The sequence below is a fragment of the Mobula hypostoma genome, chromosome 19 (genome assembly GCF_963921235.1).
Source record: "Mobula hypostoma chromosome 19, sMobHyp1.1, whole genome shotgun sequence".
Lineage (NCBI taxonomy): Eukaryota > Metazoa > Chordata > Chondrichthyes > Myliobatiformes > Myliobatidae > Mobula > Mobula hypostoma.
The window spans coordinates 63224424-63247663 of record NC_086115.1 but is presented as its reverse complement, the minus strand read 5'-3'; the positions used below and the strand labels follow the sequence as shown (position 1 = coordinate 63247663).

At 43.9% G+C, this 23240-nt stretch overlaps 1 protein-coding gene across 1 annotated transcript in view; it reads right to left on the bottom strand.

Annotated features, from left to right (window-relative positions):
* Positions 1-8242: 8242 nt before the first annotated feature.
* The window catches only part of kcnk18 (potassium channel, subfamily K, member 18), a 58630-nt gene continuing 43632 nt past the window's right edge, over positions 8243-23240 (bottom strand). The window contains exon 4 of the mRNA XM_063071120.1: positions 8243-8476. Coding sequence (XP_062927190.1) covers positions 8243-8476 — 234 coding nt within the window. The remainder of the gene's footprint in view (positions 8477-23240) is intronic.

Here is a 23240-nt window from a genome sequence, read left to right as displayed (position 1 = left end):
ATACAGGGAGGAATATTCAAAAGTCCCTGAACCTGCCGACACATGAGCCCCATTGCAATATCCACACACATACTGAGTTCCCTCAGAGAGGGGCACGCATAGTTCGTGGATACATTCACAAGGGAATATTCCCTGGTCTATTCTACATCGACGGTCCAGAGATTGTTTCTTCAGGCAAGGTATCTCCCTGAGAACCCTGGCAAAGACGCATCCCTCTCCCTTCCCTGCAGAACGGAAGGGGTAATCCCCAATGCCCTCGCCAGTAGTCTCACCACCCACTCTCTCGAGGCACTTTCCCACAGCGCCCCCCCCCCCCGTTAGGCTTTCCTCTTATCCTCTTACATTCTGCCCTGATCTATCCTTCACTATTAAGTCATGTTCCGCCCAATTTAGCCCTGATGGGTTAGCAACAAACAATGCTTCTACAGATTGTACCAAAGGATAACATGCAGTATGGTCACCATGCAGGCACACGAGTCTTACAAAATAAATTGTCCTGCAGGCTTAATACCGCGGAGGTAGTTATGATAGTGAAAAGTCCAGTAATAGTCTTTCGTCCACCTGCGGAGCCCATCGTTTGCAATCACTCAGGTGGATCCAGCGGCTGTGCCCTTGAACCTTAACGGCCGTTGGGGTTTGCAGGAGTATCTGGAATGGCCCTTTCCACCGGGGTCCGAGCTTGGAGCACTCCCAATCCCTGATCAGCACTGAGTCTCCAATTTTCAACTCCAGCCACTCCGTTCCCTGACCTCCAGCCTCCTTTAGGGTATTCTGTAGCTGCAAGTGAAGAAACTTTAGAGAGGATGTTAGTTGGCGAAAGTACTTCTACAATTCGTCCCCCATAACATTTAGATCAATTTGGGTGGGAGGCTGCATGTCAGCGTCCCACGGGGTCCTTCCAGGTTGCCCTTAAACAATTTCAGCTGCAGATCCCCCTATAGTGGAGTGCGGGGTAATTCTCATATGGTATAAAGCCAGCGGAAGGACCATCAGCCGACTCAGTCCGGTTTCGGATGTTAACTCAGACTGCTTGTTTTTCAGGGTGCCGTTGGCCCGTTCCATTATTCCTGCAGCCTTCGGGTGGGAAGCTCAATGAAACTGCTGTTCGATGCGCAGCATCTCACACAGCTCTTTAGATTATGAGGATACGCAGTCCTCTTTTATTGTCATTTAGTAATGCATCCATTAAGAAATGATACAGTATTTCCTCCGGTGTGATATCACAGAAACACGGGACAGACCGAGACTGAAAAACTAACAAAAACCACATAATTATAACATATAGTTACAACAGTGCAACAATACCATAACTTGATGAAGAACAGGCCATGGCACAGTAAAAAGTTCAGTCTCTCGAACGTCCCACATCTCACGCAGACGGGAGAAGGAAGAAAACTCTCTCTGCCATGCCCAACCACAGTCCAACTCTGAGTCATCCGAAAACTTCGAGCCTCCGATCAGCCCTCTGACACCGAGTACCGAGCACCATCTCTATCCGAACTATTCGACCTCAGCCTCAGTCGCCAGCAGCAGGCAAAGCTGGGGATTTTGGGGCCTTCCCTCCGGAGATTCTCGATTGCCCAGTAACAGCGGCAGCAAACCCACGTTTCAGAAATTTTTCCAGATGTTCCTCTGTGCTTTCACGCCTGTCTCCATCAAATCAGAATTGTCCATGGCCCCTATTTAACAGAAACAATATCATTTTCACCGGAGAGCTGCCCATGCACGTCACGCTGCCATCTTCTCCTGCCCATTATTTATATTTCCTACAAAGTGAGGGCCATTATCTGAACTTATTTGTCTGGGCACTCCGAATCTAGGTATCTCTCTGTAAGCAACAACCTTACCACCGTAGAAGCTTTATTACTGGTGGCCGGAAAGGCTTCAATCCATTTACTGAACACATCTGCAATCACTAAACAATGCTTATAACAGTGCACGCGCTGTAGTTCGATAAAATCAAGCTGAGTACATTCAAAAGGGCCACTTGGCAAGGGGGTTTTCCCTGGGGCACACTTTACTCCCTTTCCCGCGTTTCTCTTTTGGCAAACCAAACAGGCTTGTATTTTTGCCACAGCAGCTTCCTCCAGCCTGGGGTGCCACCATGTGCGAGCAAAATATTACTCATTCCCCCCTTGCCAAGGAGGGTGTCCGTATGCAAGCAATTGAGCAACATAGGCAGCAATGCATTAGGGATACAAACTTGGCCAGCTGGAGTATGCCAGAGGCCTGTGGACACCGAATGGTCACATCCGTGTGTCTTCCAAAGTTGTTTTTTTCTGAATCAGGGGCGTCCCCCTGGAGTTTTTGAACTTTAGCCCTGTCTGGAGTGCCCGGTGCTCGTGATGTTTTAGTCAGGGTGAAGGCCAATCATTCTGCAGTTAAGACTATAGTGGTCGCCGCTTGGCAGCCAAATTGGCTCTGCTATTTCTTTTAGTCAATGCAGATTCATCTTTTAGATGAGCCGAACATTTAATAATTGCTAATTTTTTGGGGAGGAGTATGGCCTGAAGGAGGTTCCTTACACACATGGCATTCTGGATGGGGGTCCCGTAGGAGGTGAGGAAATGGTTCCGTAGCAGACAGTCATGAGGGGGCTCAGTCAACTCAACAGGTGCCATCTCTAAAAATGTAGCAGGGTTGATGGTATCACAGTATGCAAAGGTGAGGAGTGGGTTGTTAAGTAATGCTATTTCATAATGGTTTAGTCCGGCCTGAGTCAGATGTTGGGATTGGTTGGTGGTCAGCAGGGCTACAATAGTGTGGGACGAATACACTGTAACTGGCTGTTGGAGAGTGATGTTGGAAGCAGCTGTAACCAGGGAGTAAATGGCCGGGAGCATCTGCGAGCAGGGGGGTAATCCCTGCGCTACGGGGTCTAACAGTGGAATAATAGGCAACAGGCCTGCGTCTGTCCCCATGAGTCTGAGTGAGCACTGCAGTGGTGCAGACATCTAAAACATTCACAAAAACTGGACGGTCGTAGAGTGGGTGGCCGAGAGCAGGCGCTCTCTCGAGAGATTTCTTCAATTCCTCAGAGCCTTCTCTCTGTTGCTCAGTTAGCTCTAGGAGCCCCTTAAGCATACTGGAAGCCAGAGGAATCAAATGTTTTGTATACGGAGCAATGTTGGGAATCCACTGTCTGCAGAAGTTTACCAGCCCAAGGAAAGCACGCCTGGCTTTCGGGGTAGATGGCGGGGGGGCGGGGTCGCAAGGATCGGGGTCACCCTTTCTGGGGTGAGCTGCCTTTTGGTTGCACTCAAAAGGGTTGCCAGAAATCTCACTTGCCATTGGGCTCTCTTTACTTTTTTGGGCAGGATGACGTATCCCCACGAATGCAGAGCATTCAGAAGCGTATTGGTGTCCTGCACGTTTGAGGGTTCTGACGGGCTTGCCATGAGGAGGTCATCTACGTACAGTATTACCGTAGAGCCCCCGGGAAATGTAAATCTCTCAGCTGCCTATGTAATATCTGCGAGAAAATTGGGGGGGGGAGTGCACAGGTCCTTGGGGTAACCTAGTCCAAGTGTACTGCTGGTCTTGAAGGGTAAATGCAAAAGGGTACTGTGACTCAGGAGCAAGGGGTATTGCAAAAAACGCTTCTGCAGATCTACTATAGTAAAAACCTGGGAGTCCGGTGAAATGTTGCTTAAAATCGTAGTGGGATTAGAGACCACCAGATGCATAGGCTGCACAATTTCATGCTTTACTCTGGTTGGCTTGGAATCCCTGCTGTGACTCCAGAAATGCTCAACTGCCCTTTTCATGGCCTGCTTGTTCCTATCGGGCCAGTCCGTATCCGTTCTAATAGCCTTCAATACATCCTCGGGGAGGCACTGCGATATCATCGAAATAAACTGCGGCGAAGCATTGTCAGCATTATAAACAGCATCTCCAGTGTAGGTTGCATAAAGGGAGCAGAAGCATTCCCAAAAATCACAGCCGTCCTCTCCCGCCTTTGGGCCGCATTCAAGGACCTTAGCGATGTTTACGGGGCGCCGCAAAGCCTTCTTTAGAGCTTTCATTATTTTGTCAACCTGGTTTGCGGGCAGGGTTGCGATGGAAAAGGACTCCCAATTGGCATGATCCCCTATAGCTTCTTCCCATTTCTCCTGTTCACTGGTCGTAACATCCATGCAGCACAAGCTAAAAAGATCCTGGGGAGTTGCCTGAAACATTTGGGTTGTACCAACCATATAATCGATAAATCCTTCGGGATCATTTTTCCTGTTCGGGGCCTGATTCATGATCATACACGTTTCTTGGGGTTTCCAAGGAGTATAAACCTGCATAGTAGCCGCCTGGTTCGGCTGTCCTACCCTAAGGTTGGGAACGGCCCTGTTGGGAAATTGCCCCTGGATCCCTCTCCCTCTGGGTCTCGGGTCTTCGGAATCATCATTTTCAATACCAGTCATAATCAGTATCCGTCTCAGGGTCTATCAGGGGGCCATCTCCCAACAAAAGGTTTCGTTGCCTCCTAGCCTGGCGCCTATTACGCCCTCTTCGCTGAAGTTGTCCCCTGGTTCAGGAGCCACTGGGCTTGAGAGGTTATATAGGAAGGCGTAACTAGACGGGGGCACCGGAGGTTGGGCGGCGGTAACGTTATAGCGGGGTGACAGAGCCGTGGGCTGGGGTCGAACACGGGCAACGGGGATATGCCATACCACCTCCTCCTCAGTCTCATTATCATTAAAGAGCATGGGCAGTCCAGTCAGGTCAAGAGACACCTCAGTTTTACTTTTGCCGGCTTCATCATCATTCTTTCGTCTATCCTTCGCCCACCTATCTCTTTTTTCCCCTATTCTGTTCTTCCTTATTCTTATCGCGATCCTCACGCAATCCTTTTAATATCTCCCACGGTTTCGAATTTCCTTCATTGTCACATACACTAATCCCTCTGCGAAGTGCGTTATGCTCTCAACTACTTTGCTTAGATCTGTTATTTAATTCTTCGGCCGTTTTTATCCAATTGGACCTTCCATTTTTGTCCAGTATTACACTTCCAAATTGCTTCTTCTGCCTTTAGACATTTATCTAAATCCCAGGACCCACCCAGAAGCCAAATTTCACTCCCCACCTTCTTATTTAGGCATGCCGATGACTTACGGTAATCATTCTCTCTCTCTGGGTCATCTTTACAAAGTTTAAACAATGGCGTGTTATTTACAGAATTATCTAATGTTTGCCCCATGCTCGGACCCTTCCCCTTTTCTCCAGAACATTCTAGCCCCTACACTATACTTCCCATATTTAGCTATACCTTGAGCTGCTTCAGCAAGATCAGATAGTTCCTTATTTGAGCCTTTGCCTGTCTTTAGAGAACAATGACTAATACGACACCGGTTGTCGGGTAAAGCTTCTCTTTGACTGTCCAAAACAGTAAGCTAAGGCGCCCACAAGGTGATTGATCATTAATTAATCATTGTTCTTAGTCTATACCCTTATTTACCTACCCCTTCACACCATCAGAGGCAGCTACATTAGGGACATATAAGAGATGCTTAGATATGTAGGTGCATGGATGATAGAAAAATGGAGGGTTATATGGGAGGGAAGGGTTAGATTGATGTAAGAGTAGGTTAAAAGGCCAGCTTTTGTGGAATAAAGCAAGAATTTTAACTTTGACTTTTAGGCAATAAACTCTGTGATTTTGTTCATTCATGCAAGGAATGTAGATGTTGCTGACAAGACTGCCATTTTAGTGTCAGATGCCGCGCCCCAGCGGCCTCAATGACTACAGACCGGTGGCATTGACCTCCCACATCATGAAGACCCTGGAGAGACTTGTTCTGGAGCTGCTCCGGCCTATGGTCAGGCCACACTTAGATCCTCTCCAGTTCGCCTACCAGCCCGGACTAGGAGTTGAAGGTGCCATCGTCTACCTGCTGAACCGTGTCTACGCCCACCTGGACAAGCCAGCGAGCACTGTGAGGGTCATGTTTTTTGACTTCTCCAGTGCATTCAACACCATCTGCTCTGCTCTGCTGGGGGAGAAGCTGACAGCGATGCAGGTGGATGCTTTCCTGGTATCATGGATTCTTGATTACCTGACTGGCAGACCACAGTACGTGTGCTTGCAACACTGTGTGTCCGACAGAGTGATCAGCAGCACTGGGGCTCCACAGGGGACTGTCTTGTCTCCCTTTCTCTTCACCATTTACACCTCGGACTTCAACTACTGCACAGTTTTGTCATCTTCAGAAGTTTTCGGATGACTTTGCCATAGTTGGATGCATCAGCAAGGGAGATGAGGCTGAGTACAGGGCTACGGTAGGAAACTTTGTCACATGGTGTGAGCAGAATTATCTGCAGCTTAATGTGAAAAAGACTAAGGAGCTGGTGGTAGACCTGAGGAGAACTAAGGTACCGGTGACCCCTGTTTTCATCCAGGGGGTCAGTGTGGACATGGTGGAGGATTACAAATACCTGGGGATACGAATTGACAATAAACTGGACTGGACAAAGAACACTGAGGCTGTCTACAAGAAGGGTCAGAGCCGCCTCTATTTCCTGAGGAGACTGAGGTCCTTTAACATCTGCCGGACGATGCTGAGGATGTTCTACGAGTCTGTGGTGGCCGGTACTATCATGTTTGCTGTTGTGTGCTGGGGCAGCAGGCTGAGGGTAGCAGACACCAACAGAATCAACAAACTCATTCGTAAGGCCAATGATGTTGTGGGGATGGAACTGGACTCTCTCACGGTGGTGTCCGAAAAGAGGATGCTGTCTAAGTTGCACGCCATCTTGGTCAATGTCTCCCATCCACTACATAATGGACTGGGTGGGCACAGGAGTACATTCAGCCAGAGACTCATTCCACTGAGATGCAACGCAGAGCGTCACTGGAAGTCATTCCTGCCTGTGGCCATCAAACTTTACAACTCCTCCCTTGGAGGGTCAGACACCCTGAGCCAATAGGCTGGTCCTGGACTTATTTCATAATTACTGGCATAATTTACATATTACTATTTAACTATTTATGGTTCTATTACTATTTATTATTTATGGTGCAACTGTAACGAAAACCAATTTCCCCCGGGATCAATAAAGTATGACTGCTACTACTATATCCAGAACTGGTTGTCTCGTTAGACCAGGGGTTCCCAACCGAGGATCCATGGACCATAAAACAGATTGGGAACTCTGCACGAGATCATATTAAATAACAACCAATTGTTTAGGATGGTGGTGAACATTGGTAGCTTGGGTTGAGGTGTTTGATGATGCCCTGTTCACCTAGCTTGACAATTAGCTTGCCGACGTTTCATCACCAGTCAAGGAGACATCGTCAGTGTGTTTCTCTCTGTGAGTGCTTGCCTTCATATAGCTCCCTGCTCACTAAGCTTGCAAATGCACCACCACATCGGACAACTATTTGTATCACATGTGGGCAAGATCAGGTGTGGACTGCAGATTTCTCTCTCCAGAAGATAAAGGGGTAACTAAGATTTTCCCTTCAAGATTTTCAATGATAAGGGTGACCTTTCTAGCTATAAGTATATTTTTATTGCAAACTAAATTGTTTGATCAAAACTGACCACTCTGAACTACAACATCACTGAGCAAATTCTGAACAAAACATGTCCAAAATGAACCAGTTTCAAGAGCATTTGTCAAATTAATTTACTACCGTAAATCAAGACATAATGCATAAAGTAATAAAGCATGGAAAATAAATAAATTTTAATACTTGACCCTTCTGCAGGTGCAATAGAGGCTTGAGGAAGAATGATAGATAACTGATTTATTATTACCACTTGTACCGAAATACAGTAAAAATTTTAATTTTGCATACCATTCATGCAGATCATGTCGAAATATAAGTGCACAAAGGTAGTAGAAAGATATTGCAGAAGATACAGTAGTGTTACAAAGATAATGCAGGAGATAGTGTTACAGTTACAGAGATGGTGCAGTGTAGGCAGGCGATAAGGTGAAAGGCCCTTATCAAAGTAAATTGTGAGGTCAAGAGTTAATCTTTATTGTACGAGAGGCCCATTCAGGAGTTTTATAACAGCAGAGAGAGTTATATAGTTATGTAGACTGAATAGGATTAAAGGTTTTCACAAACAGATGAAGGACCATCTAGTGAGCTGGAGATGTATTTCTTCTTTGTGGTTTGAGGCTTGAAGTAGGAGTCTATTTCTTGCTGCTTTGCCAATGTTTTTGCAAGCATCAGCTCATGATAGTGTGGGAGAGCAGTTTTCACAGAACAAATGGCTCTCCTGTTTCACTCAGCATTCTAATCATCACCCTCAAAGGAGTACAATTGCTTTTCAATCACTTGCAATGCAGAGGACATGATGGAAGAGGCAGGCTCTCGAGGCATAGCTTCCTGAACATTATCCACATCGCTCTCAATAGTTACTGTACCTATAGAAGCGAACTGCTGTAGGTCTTCAGGAGAAAGCTCTTCTCTGTGGGAATCCAGCAACGCTCCAACATCCTCATCTTCCATTCCTTCAAATCTGATAGTCTACACACAATTAATTTAGTTTATGAATCATTTTACAGGGTCAATGCTGTTAAAATCATTGATAAATCTGAGAAAAACTTATCAAAGTTCACGTTAAAAAATTCAAAGTAAATTTATTAATGAAGTATGTATATAGTCATAGTCATAATTTATTGATCCCGAGGGAAATTTGCTTTCGTTACAGTTGCACCAACCAAGAACAGAGTATAAATATAACAATATAAAACCATAAATAATTAAATAATAATATGTAAATTATGCCAGGAAATAAGTCCAGGACCAGCCTATTGGCTCAGGGTGTCTGACCCTCCAAGGGAGGAGTTGTAAAATTTGATGGCCACAGGCAGGAATGACTTCCTATGACGCTCTGTGTTGCATCTCAGTGGAATGAGTCTCTGGCTGAATGTACTCCTGTGCCCACCCAGTACATTATGTAGTGGATGGGAGACACTGTCCAAGATGGCATGCAACTTGGACAGCATCCTCTTTTCAGACACCACCGTCAGAGAGTCCAGTTCCATCCCCACAACATCACTGGCCTTACGAATGCGTTTGTTGATTCTGTTGGTGTCTGCCACCCTCAGCCTGCAGCCCCAGCACACAACAGCAAACATGATAGCACTGGCCACCACAGACTCTTAGAACATCCTCAGCATCATCTGACAGATGTTAAAGGACCTCAGTCTCCTCAGGAAATAGAGACGGCTCTGACCCTTCTTGTAGACAGCCTCAGTGTTCCTTGACTACTCCAGTTTATTGTCAATTCATATCCCCAGGTATTTGTAATCCTCCATGTCCACACTGACCCCCTGGATGGAAACAGGGGTCACCAGTGTCTTAGCTCTCCTCAGGTCCACCACCAGCTCCTTAGTCCTTTTCACATTAAGCTGCAGATAATTCTGCTCACACCATGTGACAAAGTTTCCTACTGTAGCCCTGTACTCAGCCTCATCTCCCTTGCTGATGCATCCAACTATGGCAGAGTCATTAGAAAACCTCTGAAGATAGCAAGACTCTGTGCAGTAGTTGAAGTCCGAGGTGTAAATGGTGAGGAGAAAGGGAGACAAGACAGTCCCCTGTGGAGCCCCTATCACAGCAGAACAAAGAAATAAATAGAACCATTGGAAAAATACACACTGACTGACAAACAACTAACGTGCAATAGAAGACAAACTATGCAAATATGAACAAAGAATTAAATAAATAATCTTGATAATATGAGTTGTAGAGTCCAGGAAAGTGAGTCTCTAGGTTATGGAATCAGTTCAGAGTTGAGGTGCATGAAGTTATCAAAGCTGATTCAGGTTCCTGACGGTTGAGGGGTAATAACTGTTCCTGAACCTGGTGGCGTGGGTCCTGAGGTTGCTGTATCTTTTACCTGATGGCAATAGTGAGCGGAAAGCATGGCCTGAATAATGGAATCCATTCACCATTGTCTTGATAGATGGAGTTCATGGCAAATTCCATGTAAACATCATGGGTAATGCCCTCCAAACCACTGAGCATGAAGTATTGTTGCAGGAGAGCAGCATCCATCAGTAGTGACCTCCTCACCACCACCCAGGTCATGCTATCTTCTCACTGCTGCCATCAGAAAGAAGGCACAGGAGCCTCAGGAGTCACACCACCAGGTTCAGGTACAGTTATTACCCCTCAACTAGCAGGCTCTTCAAACAAGAGGGATAACTTCACTAAATTTCACTTGCCCTATCACTGAAATGTTCGCACAATCTATGGACTCACTTTTAAGCACTCTTCATCTCATGCTCTTGGTATTAATTGTTCATTTATTTATTATTATTATTTCTTTCTTTTTGTATTTGCATAGTTTGTTCTCTTTCTGATGGCTCAAGGCTTGTTCTGTCCTGTTTGCACGGTCTTTCATTGATTAAGGAAGTCTTTCACTACAAGTACCTCGGGTCAAGAATGCTGAGTTCGGAGAAGGACATAAAGATACGGAAGGCGCTGGCATGGAGGGCTATGAACGACATGAAGGAAATCTGGAAGTCGACCCTGACCAGAGGGCTTAAAAAGAGGATTTTCATAGCAGTCATAGAGTCCATTCTCAGGTACATATGTGAGATGTGGACACTCACCAAGACTATGCGAAAGTCTCTAGATGGTTGCTATACACGAATGCTCCGGATGGCTCTTGACGTGAATTGGCAACAGCACATGACAAACGTCGAGCTCTATAACGACCTACCGATGCTCACCACTAAAATCGAGGCAAGAAGACTACAACTAGCGGGGCACTGTCTACGCCACCCCGAGCTACCTGCCAGCCTAGTCATCATATGGGAGCCCAAGCAGGGGAAGATGAACCCTGGGTGCCCTCCCAAGACTATGGTCAACACGCTCCTAGAAGACAGCGGTGTGGCTAATGTAGATGAACTGAACACACTGATGAGGGAGAGGGAGAAGTGGAGAGTCCATCACCGTGCCTGACACCGGCCCCCTAGGCCTGAGTCGACGTAGTAGCAGTAGTAGTTCATTGATTCTATTATGGTTATTATTCGAATATGAATTTATTGAGTATGCCCTCAAGGAAATGAATTTCAGGGATGTTTATGGTAACATATATGTACATTGATAATAAATTTACTTTGAACTTTGAAATTTAAAGCAATCCCTTGTGATATCAGCCTAGGCCTCCAAGATGATGTCTGTTGCATGGTTGATATTGAATCATTTCCAAATTCAGTGGTGCTTGCTTTGTCCTCTGTAACTTCAGCATTAATCAACTTTTTGAACGCACACCTTGAATGGTAGGCGTTGTATATTGCGGTTACTTCCTGCTCAAGTGATGGTAGGAGATGGGTGGTGTTAAAAGCAAAAAAATCAACCTTTTATATGATCTGACAGTTCTGCAATTGCAAGTGGGTGATTGTCCATGATCTGAAAAGCTTTGAAGTCCATACTCCTCTTCTTCTTGCAGATTCCCTCAAAAACTTCATCAATGAGAGTGGACAATGTTAGTCGAATCACCAAATCACTTTTGTTTAATGGGAAATAAATAACTAGGTCTGATTTGTTCTATCCTTTCAGGTTTGGCTGAGGAGTAATCAAGGCTTAGGCTCCAAGTCTCTGCTAGCATTTGCACCCAGAATCACAGCGCCTTAAAACCAGCGGCTTCTTTTCTCACTGTATATGTTCTAGAGGGCATCCTTGATATCATCTTCATTACGTGCCATGTCGTAAGACTTAGGCGATCACAGTCTCGTGACCATGACTGTTCTTGGCAAATTTTTCTATAGACATCGTTTGCCATTCCCTTCTTCTGGGCAGTGTCTTTATAAGATGGGTGACCCCAGCCATTATCAACACTCTTCAGAGATAGTCTGCCTGGTGTCAGTGATCACATAACAAGGACTTGTGGTATGCACCGGCTGTTCATACGACCATCCACCACCTGCTCCCATGGCTTCGTGTGACCATCTGTGGGGTGGGGGTTAAGCTAGTGGAAGGAAGGAGCTCCTTACACTTCCTTTGGTACAGACGTATCTCCACCCTGACATCCAAATTCTGTGATACAAATTAAATATTTGATCCAGAGTATAATCACCCTCCTTGATTAACTTCATTACAATAGAACAAGATTATTTTTGCAGTGTTTGTACCCATTATGCAGCTTTTCTGCATTAATTTACTTTGTGCCAAAACCACCACATCACCAGGGCTTTCATATTTTAATTTCAAGTGTTCAGATATTACCAAACAGTGTTCCCTCTATTTTTTTTTACAGCTGTGCAGACCAACCATTGCTCTGAGCAACAAATGTTTGTGAGGCCTGAAAACTGTGCCACACACTATATAAACGGCTACACGGCAACAAAGGCTACGTGCACCGGAGCATTTCAGTTACTGTGCGGCCATGCCCCTACTCAGCTTAAGCCTGATTTATACTTCTGCGTTAACTCGACACAGTAACCTACGCAAGTGACTTGCATGAGTTGTGAGCATTTATACTTGTGTGTTGGTGTGTCTGCATCACTCTTCAATTCGGGAACGGCGCGCATGCGCACACACCTGCCCACACAAGGCATCATGGTCATTGTAGTCTTTCTCAGGGTAAACAAGTTTAAAGCGAGTGTCTTTTTTCATAAAAGCGAAATGTGTCCTCCATAATTTCGGAGGTCTGTAAAGCTTTATGGAAAGCATTGCAGCCAGAGTTCCTTCCCTGCCCTTCAGTCGCTCAATGGGAAGCTATTGCAGCGTAGGATGAAATGCGATGCTACCAGGCGGACCCATCACAGTTGTTGCGGTCTGTGTTGCTGCGACGCGCAGTTACATTTTGGGAGAGGTGCACGTCAGGCTCTGGCGTAGGGATCTGCGTAGGGTTCGCGGCGACGCAGTACTTGCAGCGTTGATTTGACGCAGAAGTATAAATCAGGCTTTAGAGGGAATAGTGATTGCTACTGTTTTCTGTTCTATTGTCAAAAACCCTGACCCAGAATGCTTTGTCCATTTCTCCTTCGATCCACACACTCAGCAGTCTCTGCGTATCCACTATCACCATTTGATTTAACTTTGCAGTTTCACCTGACAACTTTCTTTTATATTACTAGCATAAACCCTTATAGTATTTCTCAAACAATATTGTATGAATGTTATAATGTTTCTTTTGAACATTTGATTACATTTGACTTCTTTCTTATTCATGAATAACGGCCTTTCTTTTCTTCAAGTCAACTCAAATCAAGTTGAATTTATAATGAACACAGGAGATTCTGCCAATGCTGGAATTCTTGAACAACACACACAGAATACTGGAGGCAGCATCCATGGAGGGGAATAATCATTCGACGTTTCAGGCCAAGATTTTTCATCAGGGTAAGTTGGGTTTACCATTGTGTGCACAAGTACAATGAAAAACTGACGATTAAAAGCAGCATCACACATAGGTTTAGACAACACACAAAACATTTTGCAATACATAAAACCATAAGACCACAAAATATAGGAGCAGAATTAGGCCATATGGCCCATCATGTCTGCAGTGCCATTTCATCATGGCTGATCCAGTTTTCCTCACGGCCCCAATGTCCTGCCCCCTCCCTCCATGCCGTTTCCTTTCGTGCCCTGACCAATCAAGAATCTATCAACCTCTGCCTTAAATGTACACAAAGACTTGGCCTCCACAGCCACCTGTGAATACAGTAAAAAAGCAGTGTGCAAAACAAAACATCCTACAGTACGTCATGGTCTTATTAATGCTAAAACACACAGTCAGAGACAGGTCCGCATAGTGCAAGAGATGGTCTGTAGTGTTCTGTTGCGGACGTGAGATTAGTTTGGTTGAAGACCCTGACTGTTGCAGGAAACTACGTTTGTGTCCCTGAACATGGTGGTGAGGCACTTCAGCTTCTGCAGCTGGGAAAGGACGTGAGCTGGACGGCGGGAATCCTTGACGATAGGTGCTGTCTTCATGAGGCAGCACACATCTCCCTCACCATCACTCTATCCCCACCTGCACATGACTTCATATGCACGTTCCTATCACCTTCATCATCCCTTGTAATGAAGAATCAGACTCAGAACCGAAATTAGATCATTAAAAAAACACAGAATCTGAAACTAGCATCTATGGGAATGAATAACAGTCATGTTTTGGGAGAACTCGCTCCATCCGGACGGGAAAGGAAGGGGGAAGACAACAGAATAATAAGGTGGGGGAGGGGATGGACGACTAGCTAGAAGGTGATAGGTGAAGCCAGCTGTGTGGAAAAGCCAAGGGCCGGACAGGAAGGAATCTGATGGGAGAGGACAGTGAACCTTAGGAGAAAGGGAAGAAGGAGGGGCAGCCGGGGTGGGGGGGGGCGGGAAACGTGATAGCCAGGTGAGGAAAGAGGTAAGAGGCCAGAGTGGGGAATAGAAGGAGGAGGAAAGGGAAGAGATAGGGAATAAAAGAAGAAACAAATGACCAGGAGAACTTGATATTCATGCCACCTGGTTGGGGTCTACATCAGTGGAATATGAGGTGTTGCTCCTCCACCCTGAAGGTGGCTTCATTGTGGCAAAAGAGGAGGCCATGGACCGACATTTCGGAACAGGAATGGGGATAGGAATTAAAGTGCTTGGCCACTGGGAAATTCCACTTTTGGTAGATGGAGCAGAAGCGGATTGAAGTTAAAAACAAAAAGACCTCAATACTGGCTGAGCAGCCAGTCATGCAGACAAAGCAGTTGTGTGTTTCTATACCACACACACACACAACTTTGCTCTTGTGTGCAGTACGAGCTTGTGATCGCATGATAACCAATAGTGGCTCGGGTAATGCAAATCATGTTCCCAATCCTATCTGTCTTGTTGTATCCAATTAGTGTCCGAAGTCGCAGTCTGCGGCAGAGACCTGTCCTTTGACTTATATCATTACTGGAACTGAAATTTCCCAGTTGCCCTAGTGGAATTCAAACCCACGCAGCAAGTCACTGTAACTTAATCAGCTATGCAGTATCTATCCTCCTAGTTATTTTTTATCCCTTTCCATGAATTCAATGGAAAGGAACTTTGAACAGAAATGCAATGGTCATTCAAGTCATCACTGCCTGCAGAAGTTAAAATTTACTTTGCTATTTGGGATTCAAAAGTCAGACTAAGGTCAAAAAAGCTGACACGAGTTTAGCTACAATCCCAAGTTTAATGTTGCATTTTTGATGTTCAAGCAGACAAGGCTCCTGGTTGTGAAAGGAAAACATCTGGTGCTGAACTGCACATGGCTTTGTGAGGGAGCTCTGGAGTCAATGGTGTTGGCGGACTGGTCTAGGAGAATGCGAGCAGCATCCATGTGGAGCCTGACCCCATGTCTGCGGACAATGTTGCCAGGAAGTAGCAGGCAGGAGCAAGGACAGCAAGGAGGGACAGGAAGGAGTAAAATAGACAGCTTCGGAACACAACAGGGGTTACAAATTCTATCAGAGATACAGCACGTTCATGGGCCCATCCAGCCCAACAAGCCTGTGCTGCCCAATTACACCCAGGTAGCCAATTAACCTACTAACCAGCACCTCTTTGGACGGTGGGAGAAAACCAGAGCACCCGGAGGAAACCCGCAAGGTCACGGGGAGTACGTACGGACTCCTGACAGACAACAGCTGGAACCGAACCCCGGTTGCTGGTGCTGCAATAGCATCGTGATGATCACTACGCTACCACGCCACCACAGTCTGGGGAAACACACATAAAGTATATGTGTTTTCCCCAATTTTATACGGTATCTGTCACTGCTGTCCCAATCCACCACCAGATTCAGGTACAGTTATTGCCCCTCTACCATTAGGCTCTTGAACCAGAGGGGATAACTTTACTCAACTTCACTTGCCTATCATTGAACTGCTCCCACAACCTATGAACTCACTCTCAGGGATGCTTCATCCCATGTTCTTGATAATTACTACTTAATTATTATTATTATTATTTCTCTTTGTATTCACAGTTTTTTGCACATTGTTTGGTTATCTGTCCTGTTGTCCTTTATCTCTTGTTTTCTATTATTTTTTCTTTGTATTTACTGTGAATGCCCACAAGAAAATGAATCTCAGGGTAGTATATGGTGAGGTATATATACTTTGATAATCAATTTACTTTGCACTTAGAAATATGAACTTTGAACTAAAGCTGGTACAGTTCTCAGCCCTCCTTTTCTCCACAGCCCAGAAGGTTTTCTTTTACATCAATTGGCATGACTGCGGACACAAACATTCTTCATTTATTGGATTCTCGGTCTAAGAAGTAATATTTTATTTGGTTTCGTATCCATTATTTTTGCTGCTGCTTTCAATGATATTCATCAGCTATCTATAAATACAATTTAGCCTGAGATTGAATTGTCGTCATTGGCTGTCAGGTACATGATTGGCTCATTGCTTTAACAGCTGTGTCAATGTTTATATTTGATGTAAATTTGATTTTTCACAATCACTGCCAGTTTGCTTGAATTATAATTATTAATAGATTTTATTAAACGTTTACTTTTCTTCCTGTCGGTCTGCTTATATCAAATCCTCGATGCTTATGGATTCTCTCATCAGCCGGTCTGTGATGCTGTATACATGTCAGGCTTTCTCCCTGTTGTCAGCCACTGCCACTTGCACTGAGCTTCCTGTTGTGTCTGCTCGTTCAGTCTGAAATAGGAATGTAATTGCTTCTCTTTGTGATCAGTAATGCCGAAAGGTGTTCAAACTCATTGCTCAGTAAAACAATAAATATCCTCCGTCAATATCAGTGTCCTTAAATTACATGTTTCATGGACACTTAACACTTTCCCCTGAAGTTTTGTTCCTCGGCTGCTTCTGTTGAAATATTGAACTGATAGAAGTTTACAGCTTCATAAAATCATGAGAGGCATAGATGAAATAGACAGAATACTAGAGTACATGCATTTAAAGTGAGAGGCAAACAGTTTGAAGGAGATGTGCGGGGTAAACACGAGATACAGGAAATCGAGAGGAACACACACACACAAAACTCAGCATCGATGTAGGGGAATAAACAGTTTGGCATTTTGCGATGTAACTCTTTACCTCTAAAGTGTGTTGGGTAAGTTTTTTTTTATACACAGAGTGATAGGTGCCTGGAATGAGCTGCCAAGGGTAGTGGTGCAAGCAGATATGATTTTGGGGAGGAGGATACGGAGGGATATGGAGCGCGTGCAGAGAAAAGAGATTGATTTTAATTTGGTATAGACATTATGGATGGGAGGGACTGTTCCTGTACTGTATGCTCCAAAATTCAATGTTCTATTTTTTGTGCTGTTTAAAGTGAATATAAGACATGAGCGCATTAGATATAGGAACAGAATTAGGCCATTCAGCCCATCGAGTCTGATCAGCCATTCCATCATGGCTGATTTATTATCCCTCTCAATCCCTTTGTTCTGCATTCTCCCTGTAACCTTTGACACCCTGACTAATCAAGAACCTATTAACCTCCGCTTTAAGTATACTCAATGACTTCACCACCATAACCACCTGTTGCAATGAATTTGTCAAAGGCAGGACGTGCCTTACAAGCCTGATTGAATTTTTTGAGGATGTGACTAAACACATTGATAAAGGTAGAGCAGTAGATATAGTGTATATGGATTTCAGCAAGACATTTGATAAAGTACCCCATGCAAGGCTTATTGAGAAAGTAAGGGGGCATTGGATCAAAGGGGACATTGCTTTGTGGATCCAGAATTTGCTTGCCCACAGAAGGCAAAGAGTGGTTGTAGACGGGTGATATTCTGCATGGAGGTCGGTGACCAGTGTTGTGCCTCAGGGATCTGTTCTGGGACCCTTACTCTTCATGATTTTTATAAATGACCTGGATGAGGAAGTGGAGAAATGGGTTTGTAAATTTGCTGATGACACAAAGGTTGGAGGTGTTGTGGATAGTGTGGAGGGCTGTCAGAGGTTACAGCAGGACATTGATAGGATGCAAATCTGGGCTAAGTGGCAGATGCAGTTCAACACAGATAACTGTGAAATGGTTCATTTTGATAAGTCAAATATGATGGCAGAACATATTTGGTAAGACTCTTGGCAGTGTGGAGGATCAGAGGGATCTTGGGGTCTGAGTCCATAGGACACTCAAAGCAGCTGTGGTTAAGAAGGCATATAATGCATTGGCCTTCATCAATCGTGGGATTGAGTTTAAGAGCTGACAGGTAATGTTACAGCTATATAGAACCCTGGTCAGACCCCACTTGGAGTACTGTGCTCAGTTCTGTTCACTTCACTACAGGAAGAATGTGGAAACGATAGAAAAGGTGCAGAGAAGATTTACAGGGATGTTGCCTTCTGAGAATAGGTTGACTGAACTTGGGCTTTTCTCCTTGGAGTGGCAGAGAATGAGAGGTGACTTGATAGAGGTGTATAAGATGATGAGAGGAATTGATTGTGTGGATAGTGAGAGGCTTTTTCCCAGGGCTGAAATGGCTAACATGAGACAGCACAGTTTTAAGGTGCTTGAAGGTAGGTACAGAGATGTCAGGGGTAGGTTTTTTTATGCAGAGAGTGGTGAATGTGTGGAATGGGCTGTGGGCGACAGTAGTGGAGGTGGATACAATAGGGTCTTTTAAGAGACTCCTGGATAGTTCCATGGAGCTTAGACAAATAGAGGGCTGTGGGTAACACTAGGTAATTTCTAAAGTAAGGACATGTTCGGCACAGCATTGTGGGCCAAAGGGCCTGTATTGTGTTGCAGGTTTTCTATGTTTCTATGTTCTATGAATTCAATAGATACACCATTCTTTGGCTAAAGGACTTCATCCCCATCCCTGTTCTAAATGGACATCACACTGGAGTCTAGTCTGAGGCTGTGGCCTCTGCTGTTAGACTCACCATCTTACCAGAGAACATTTTTAAAGGTGCAGGACTTTGTTCCTTACCTTTCCTGGGATGATTTTGTAAGCCTTGTCTTTTGTTTAACACGGAGCCAGACAGAGAATTAGAAGAACTCAAGATTGTAGTTGTTATAAACTGTTAACCAGATTGTTCTTGTTCTGATACACTTTAAAAACTAATCCTTGAATTTGGCAAGTTTTCTTGAGTGCATACTGCCATCTCCTGACCAGCCCTGTCAGGTGGATCACTGGGAATCATTTCATTCCATGTCCTACATAGTTCAGCAGAACTAACCTCCCGATAAACAAGAGAGAGAGAGATGTTTAACATCAGAAAACATAACAACAAGGAATAACTAAGAGTTTTGTGGCTGATTTTAGAAGAAATAATTTCTTCTGGGTGAAATAAGAACTGTTTCAGTAGCTTTTAGAAGGGAGAAAATCTGAATGATTTGCTAAGTGAATCTAAATTCTGCCTAATTTTTCAGATCATTTTCTTTCAAAGTTAATCTCTGTTAACTGTGGTGTGTGTTCAATACTCATCAAAAATAAAAGATGTTATCAATAATAAATATTCAATTTAATAATCAATGCTAGTACTCTATCATTTCCTGTAAGCTTCACCTTGTGTACAGACCCTCCTGTGCCTAGTATCACTTTATGGAGGTACAACCAGTTTATGAATATAAGCTATCTTATGTATTTCCATTTACTGTGTTTTTATTATTGTGTTCTCTATGTATTTCCTTTGGGCTGTATTGGATCCAGAATAACATTTATTTCTCCTTTACCTTGTCCACTGGAAATGAGATTATTTCCTCTTGTGTCTCTCTAAATGCTTCAGTACTTTTTCAATAATCAAACTATTATCTCCACAAAAGAACATTATTATTGTGCTACAGTGTGAGACCAGCTAATAAAGTACAGAGGTTGTACTTCCTAAGTTAATATTTTTGCATGTAATTGATCAAGATATCTTTCATAGTCATTAAGTGAAAACTTCTGTATACCAACATTGTGTAGACACTGGTTAGAACAATTTGGTGACCAAACAAATAACTACATAATATTCATTTCCACTTATGCATATTTGTAATTTTAACCATTTTGTGTCATGATGTACACTGGCAATATCGAATCCAAGTCCAGAGGAAAGACAGACTCTAATGTAGAGACAGCAACGAAAGTGTATTCTTAATAATTCCAAAAGAACGTCAATGGCTTGGCTGAGGGACGCCACAATAAGTAACATTCTCAAAACTAGGATCCCATAATTAGCACCAATTGGGTGTCTGCTCAGATAATGCAAGTAACATGGAATCTGTCTGTCTGTCTGTATCTTGTTTTACGGCGGTTGGCATCCAGCTTAATGGTGCATTACCACCACCCTCTGCTCCAGAATGTGCACTATACATACATTCTAAATCCCTTCACCCAATCGCACACACACACACACACACACACACACACACACACATATATATATATACAAACCTACACTTCACCCTCCCATCTTTGACCATCCTAGTATCCTATTCCTGTTTATTCGTCATATTCTATAAAAAACCCCTGTACCCCTTAAAAATGCTAAAAATACCCGGACTTGAGCTCTCTCACCCATGCCCAACAACCCTTTTAATGTGAACTCCTGCATCCCCAACTCCCTTAATTTATTTCTCATCATCTCTCTCTGTATCCCATACTTCCTGCAACACAAAACTACATGTTCTACTGACTCCTCTTCCTGACATTCCTCACACAATCCTGTCTGGTGTTTCCCTGTCATTTTTAATGTTTTGTTTAATGCACAATGCCCCAGCCTTAACCTAGTCCACACAATTTCCTCTCTTCTGTTTCCATTACCTACCCTAGTAACTGCAACACTCTTTTGTATTTGATATAAATGCCTCCCTTTCCCCTCCCTGTCCCATCTTTCTTGCCACATTCAGTTGACTTTTTCCCAGATAACATACTTAACCTCTGCTTTACTGATACTAATGTGCATTTCCACATTTTCTTTCTTTAACGCCCTCTTTGCCAACTCATCCACCCTCTCATTCCCCTTCACCCCTACATGTGCTGGAACCCATAGAAATTTTACCTGACCTCCCTGATTTGCAATTCTTGTAACTAACTGAAGGACTTCATAAAGTACATCTTGCAGACTGTTTGTGTGAAAAGACCTTAAACTTGCTAGAACTGAGGATGAATCTGAACATATCAATACTTTGGCTTGTCTGGCTTTCTGCACCCATTGCAACGCAACCAACACTGCCAGCATCTCCACTGTAAACACCCCTAACTTATTAGATGTTCTTCTGCTGATTCCAATTTCTTTTGAACATGGAATCTGCAAGCCTACCAAAAATAAATTTAACAAGCTTAAACAGAAAGCACCTGGAGAGCACACAAAGAGTGTGCCACTTGAGGAAAACACATGGAACTCTAAATGATTAATGACTCTCATTAAACAAGTAACCAATTCAGGTGCTCTAACAAACCTTGGAGCCCAATGCTCTTTGGGACCCCACACAGGTCCAAAGAGCTCATTACAATTTGTTTTGCAAACTTATGACACTCATCACATTTCACAACCTATAGACTCAAATTTAAGGAGTTTACGACTCATGTTCTCAATATTTATTGCTTATTTATTGCTATTTTTTTCTCATCTCAAGTTGGTAATACCTGAGGTACGGGCATAGCCAGGCGCACGCATTTCTCAATTGCTGGAAACTTTCAGACTATTTGGGTGGGTTTATTGTGGCTTTACTGTGTAGTCTTAATTGTGTAATGCCACTGTCTACTACCTTTGGGATGATACCAGTTGTAGATATTACTACCAGGATAAAGTATAACTTGTTCATGTTCCATAGTCTTTCAATTTCCTCTTTTAATTCAGCATATTTTGCGTGTTTTTCATTTATTGATTTCTGTAAGTTGTATGTGTTTAGAATGGCTATGTCTAATAAATACATTGTTGCTTTTTTACCCTGAATTATTATATCCAGACAGTTATTATGGATTTTCCTATCTGTAATAACTGATTGGTTATAATATAATTTGTGGTATGAATCAGTCTTGTTATCATAGTAAGGTGCGATTTCTTTGATGAGACTGTAATTTAAAGCAAGATTTTGATGAATGATGTTTGCCATTTTATTGTACCTGTGTCAGTAATCAGATTGTGTTAAACTGCTACAGAATCCTGTAATGTGTTGGATTGTTAGATCTGGGGACCGAGCAAGATGTACCCCAGGCTACTGTGGGACGCAAGGGAGGAGATTTTGCTGAGCCTCTGATGATGATCTTTGCATCATCAATGGGGACGGGAGAGGTTCCGGAGGATTGGAGGGTTGTGGATGTTGTTCCTTTATTCAAGAAAGGGAGTAGAGTTATCCCAGGAAATTATAGACCAGTGAGTCTTACTTCAATGGTTGGTAAGTTGATGGAGAAGATTCTGAGAGGCAGGATTTATGAACATTTGGAGAGGCATAATATGATTAGGTATAATCAGCATAGCTTTGTGAAAGGCAGGTCATGCCTTATAAGCCTGATTGAATTTTTTGAGGATGTGACTAAATATATTGATGAAGGTAGAACAGTAGATGTAGCATATATGGATTACAGCAAGGCATTTGATAAGGTACCCCATGCAAGGCTTATTGAGAAAGTAAGGAGGCATGAGATCCAAGGAGACATTGCTTTGTGGATCCAGAACTGGCTTGCCCACAGAAGACAAAGAGTGGTTGTAAACGGGTCATATTCCGCATGGAGGTCGGTGAGCAGTGGTGCGCCTCAGGGATCTGTTCTGGGACCACTACTCTTTGTGGTTTTTATAAGTGACCTGGCTGAGGAAGTGGAGGGATGGGTTAGTAAATTTGCTGATGACACAAGGGTTGGGGGTGTTGTGGATAGTGTGGAGGGCTGTCAGAGGTTACAACGGGACATTGATAGGATGCAAAACTGGGCTGAGAAGTGGCAGATGGAGTTCAACCCAGATAAGTGTGAGGTGGTTCATTTTGGTAGGTCAAATATGATGGCAGAATATAGTATTAATGGTAAGACTCTTGACAGTGTGGAGGATCAGAGGGATCTTGGGGTCCAAGTCCATAGAACACTCAAAGCTGCTACGCAGGTTGACTCTGTGGTTAAGAAGGCATACAGTGCATTGGCCTTCATCAATCACGGGATTGAATTTAAGAGCCGAGGGGTAATGTTGCAGCTATATAGAACTCTTGTTAGACCCCACTTGGAGTACTGTGCTCAATTCTGGTCGCCTCATTAGAGGGAGGACATGGAAACCATAGAAAGGGTGCAGAGGAAATTAACAAGAATGTTGCCTGGATTGGGGAGCATGCCTTATGAGAATAGGTTGAGTGAACTCGGCCTTTTCTCCTTGGATGAGAAGTGACGTGATAGAGATGTATAAGATGA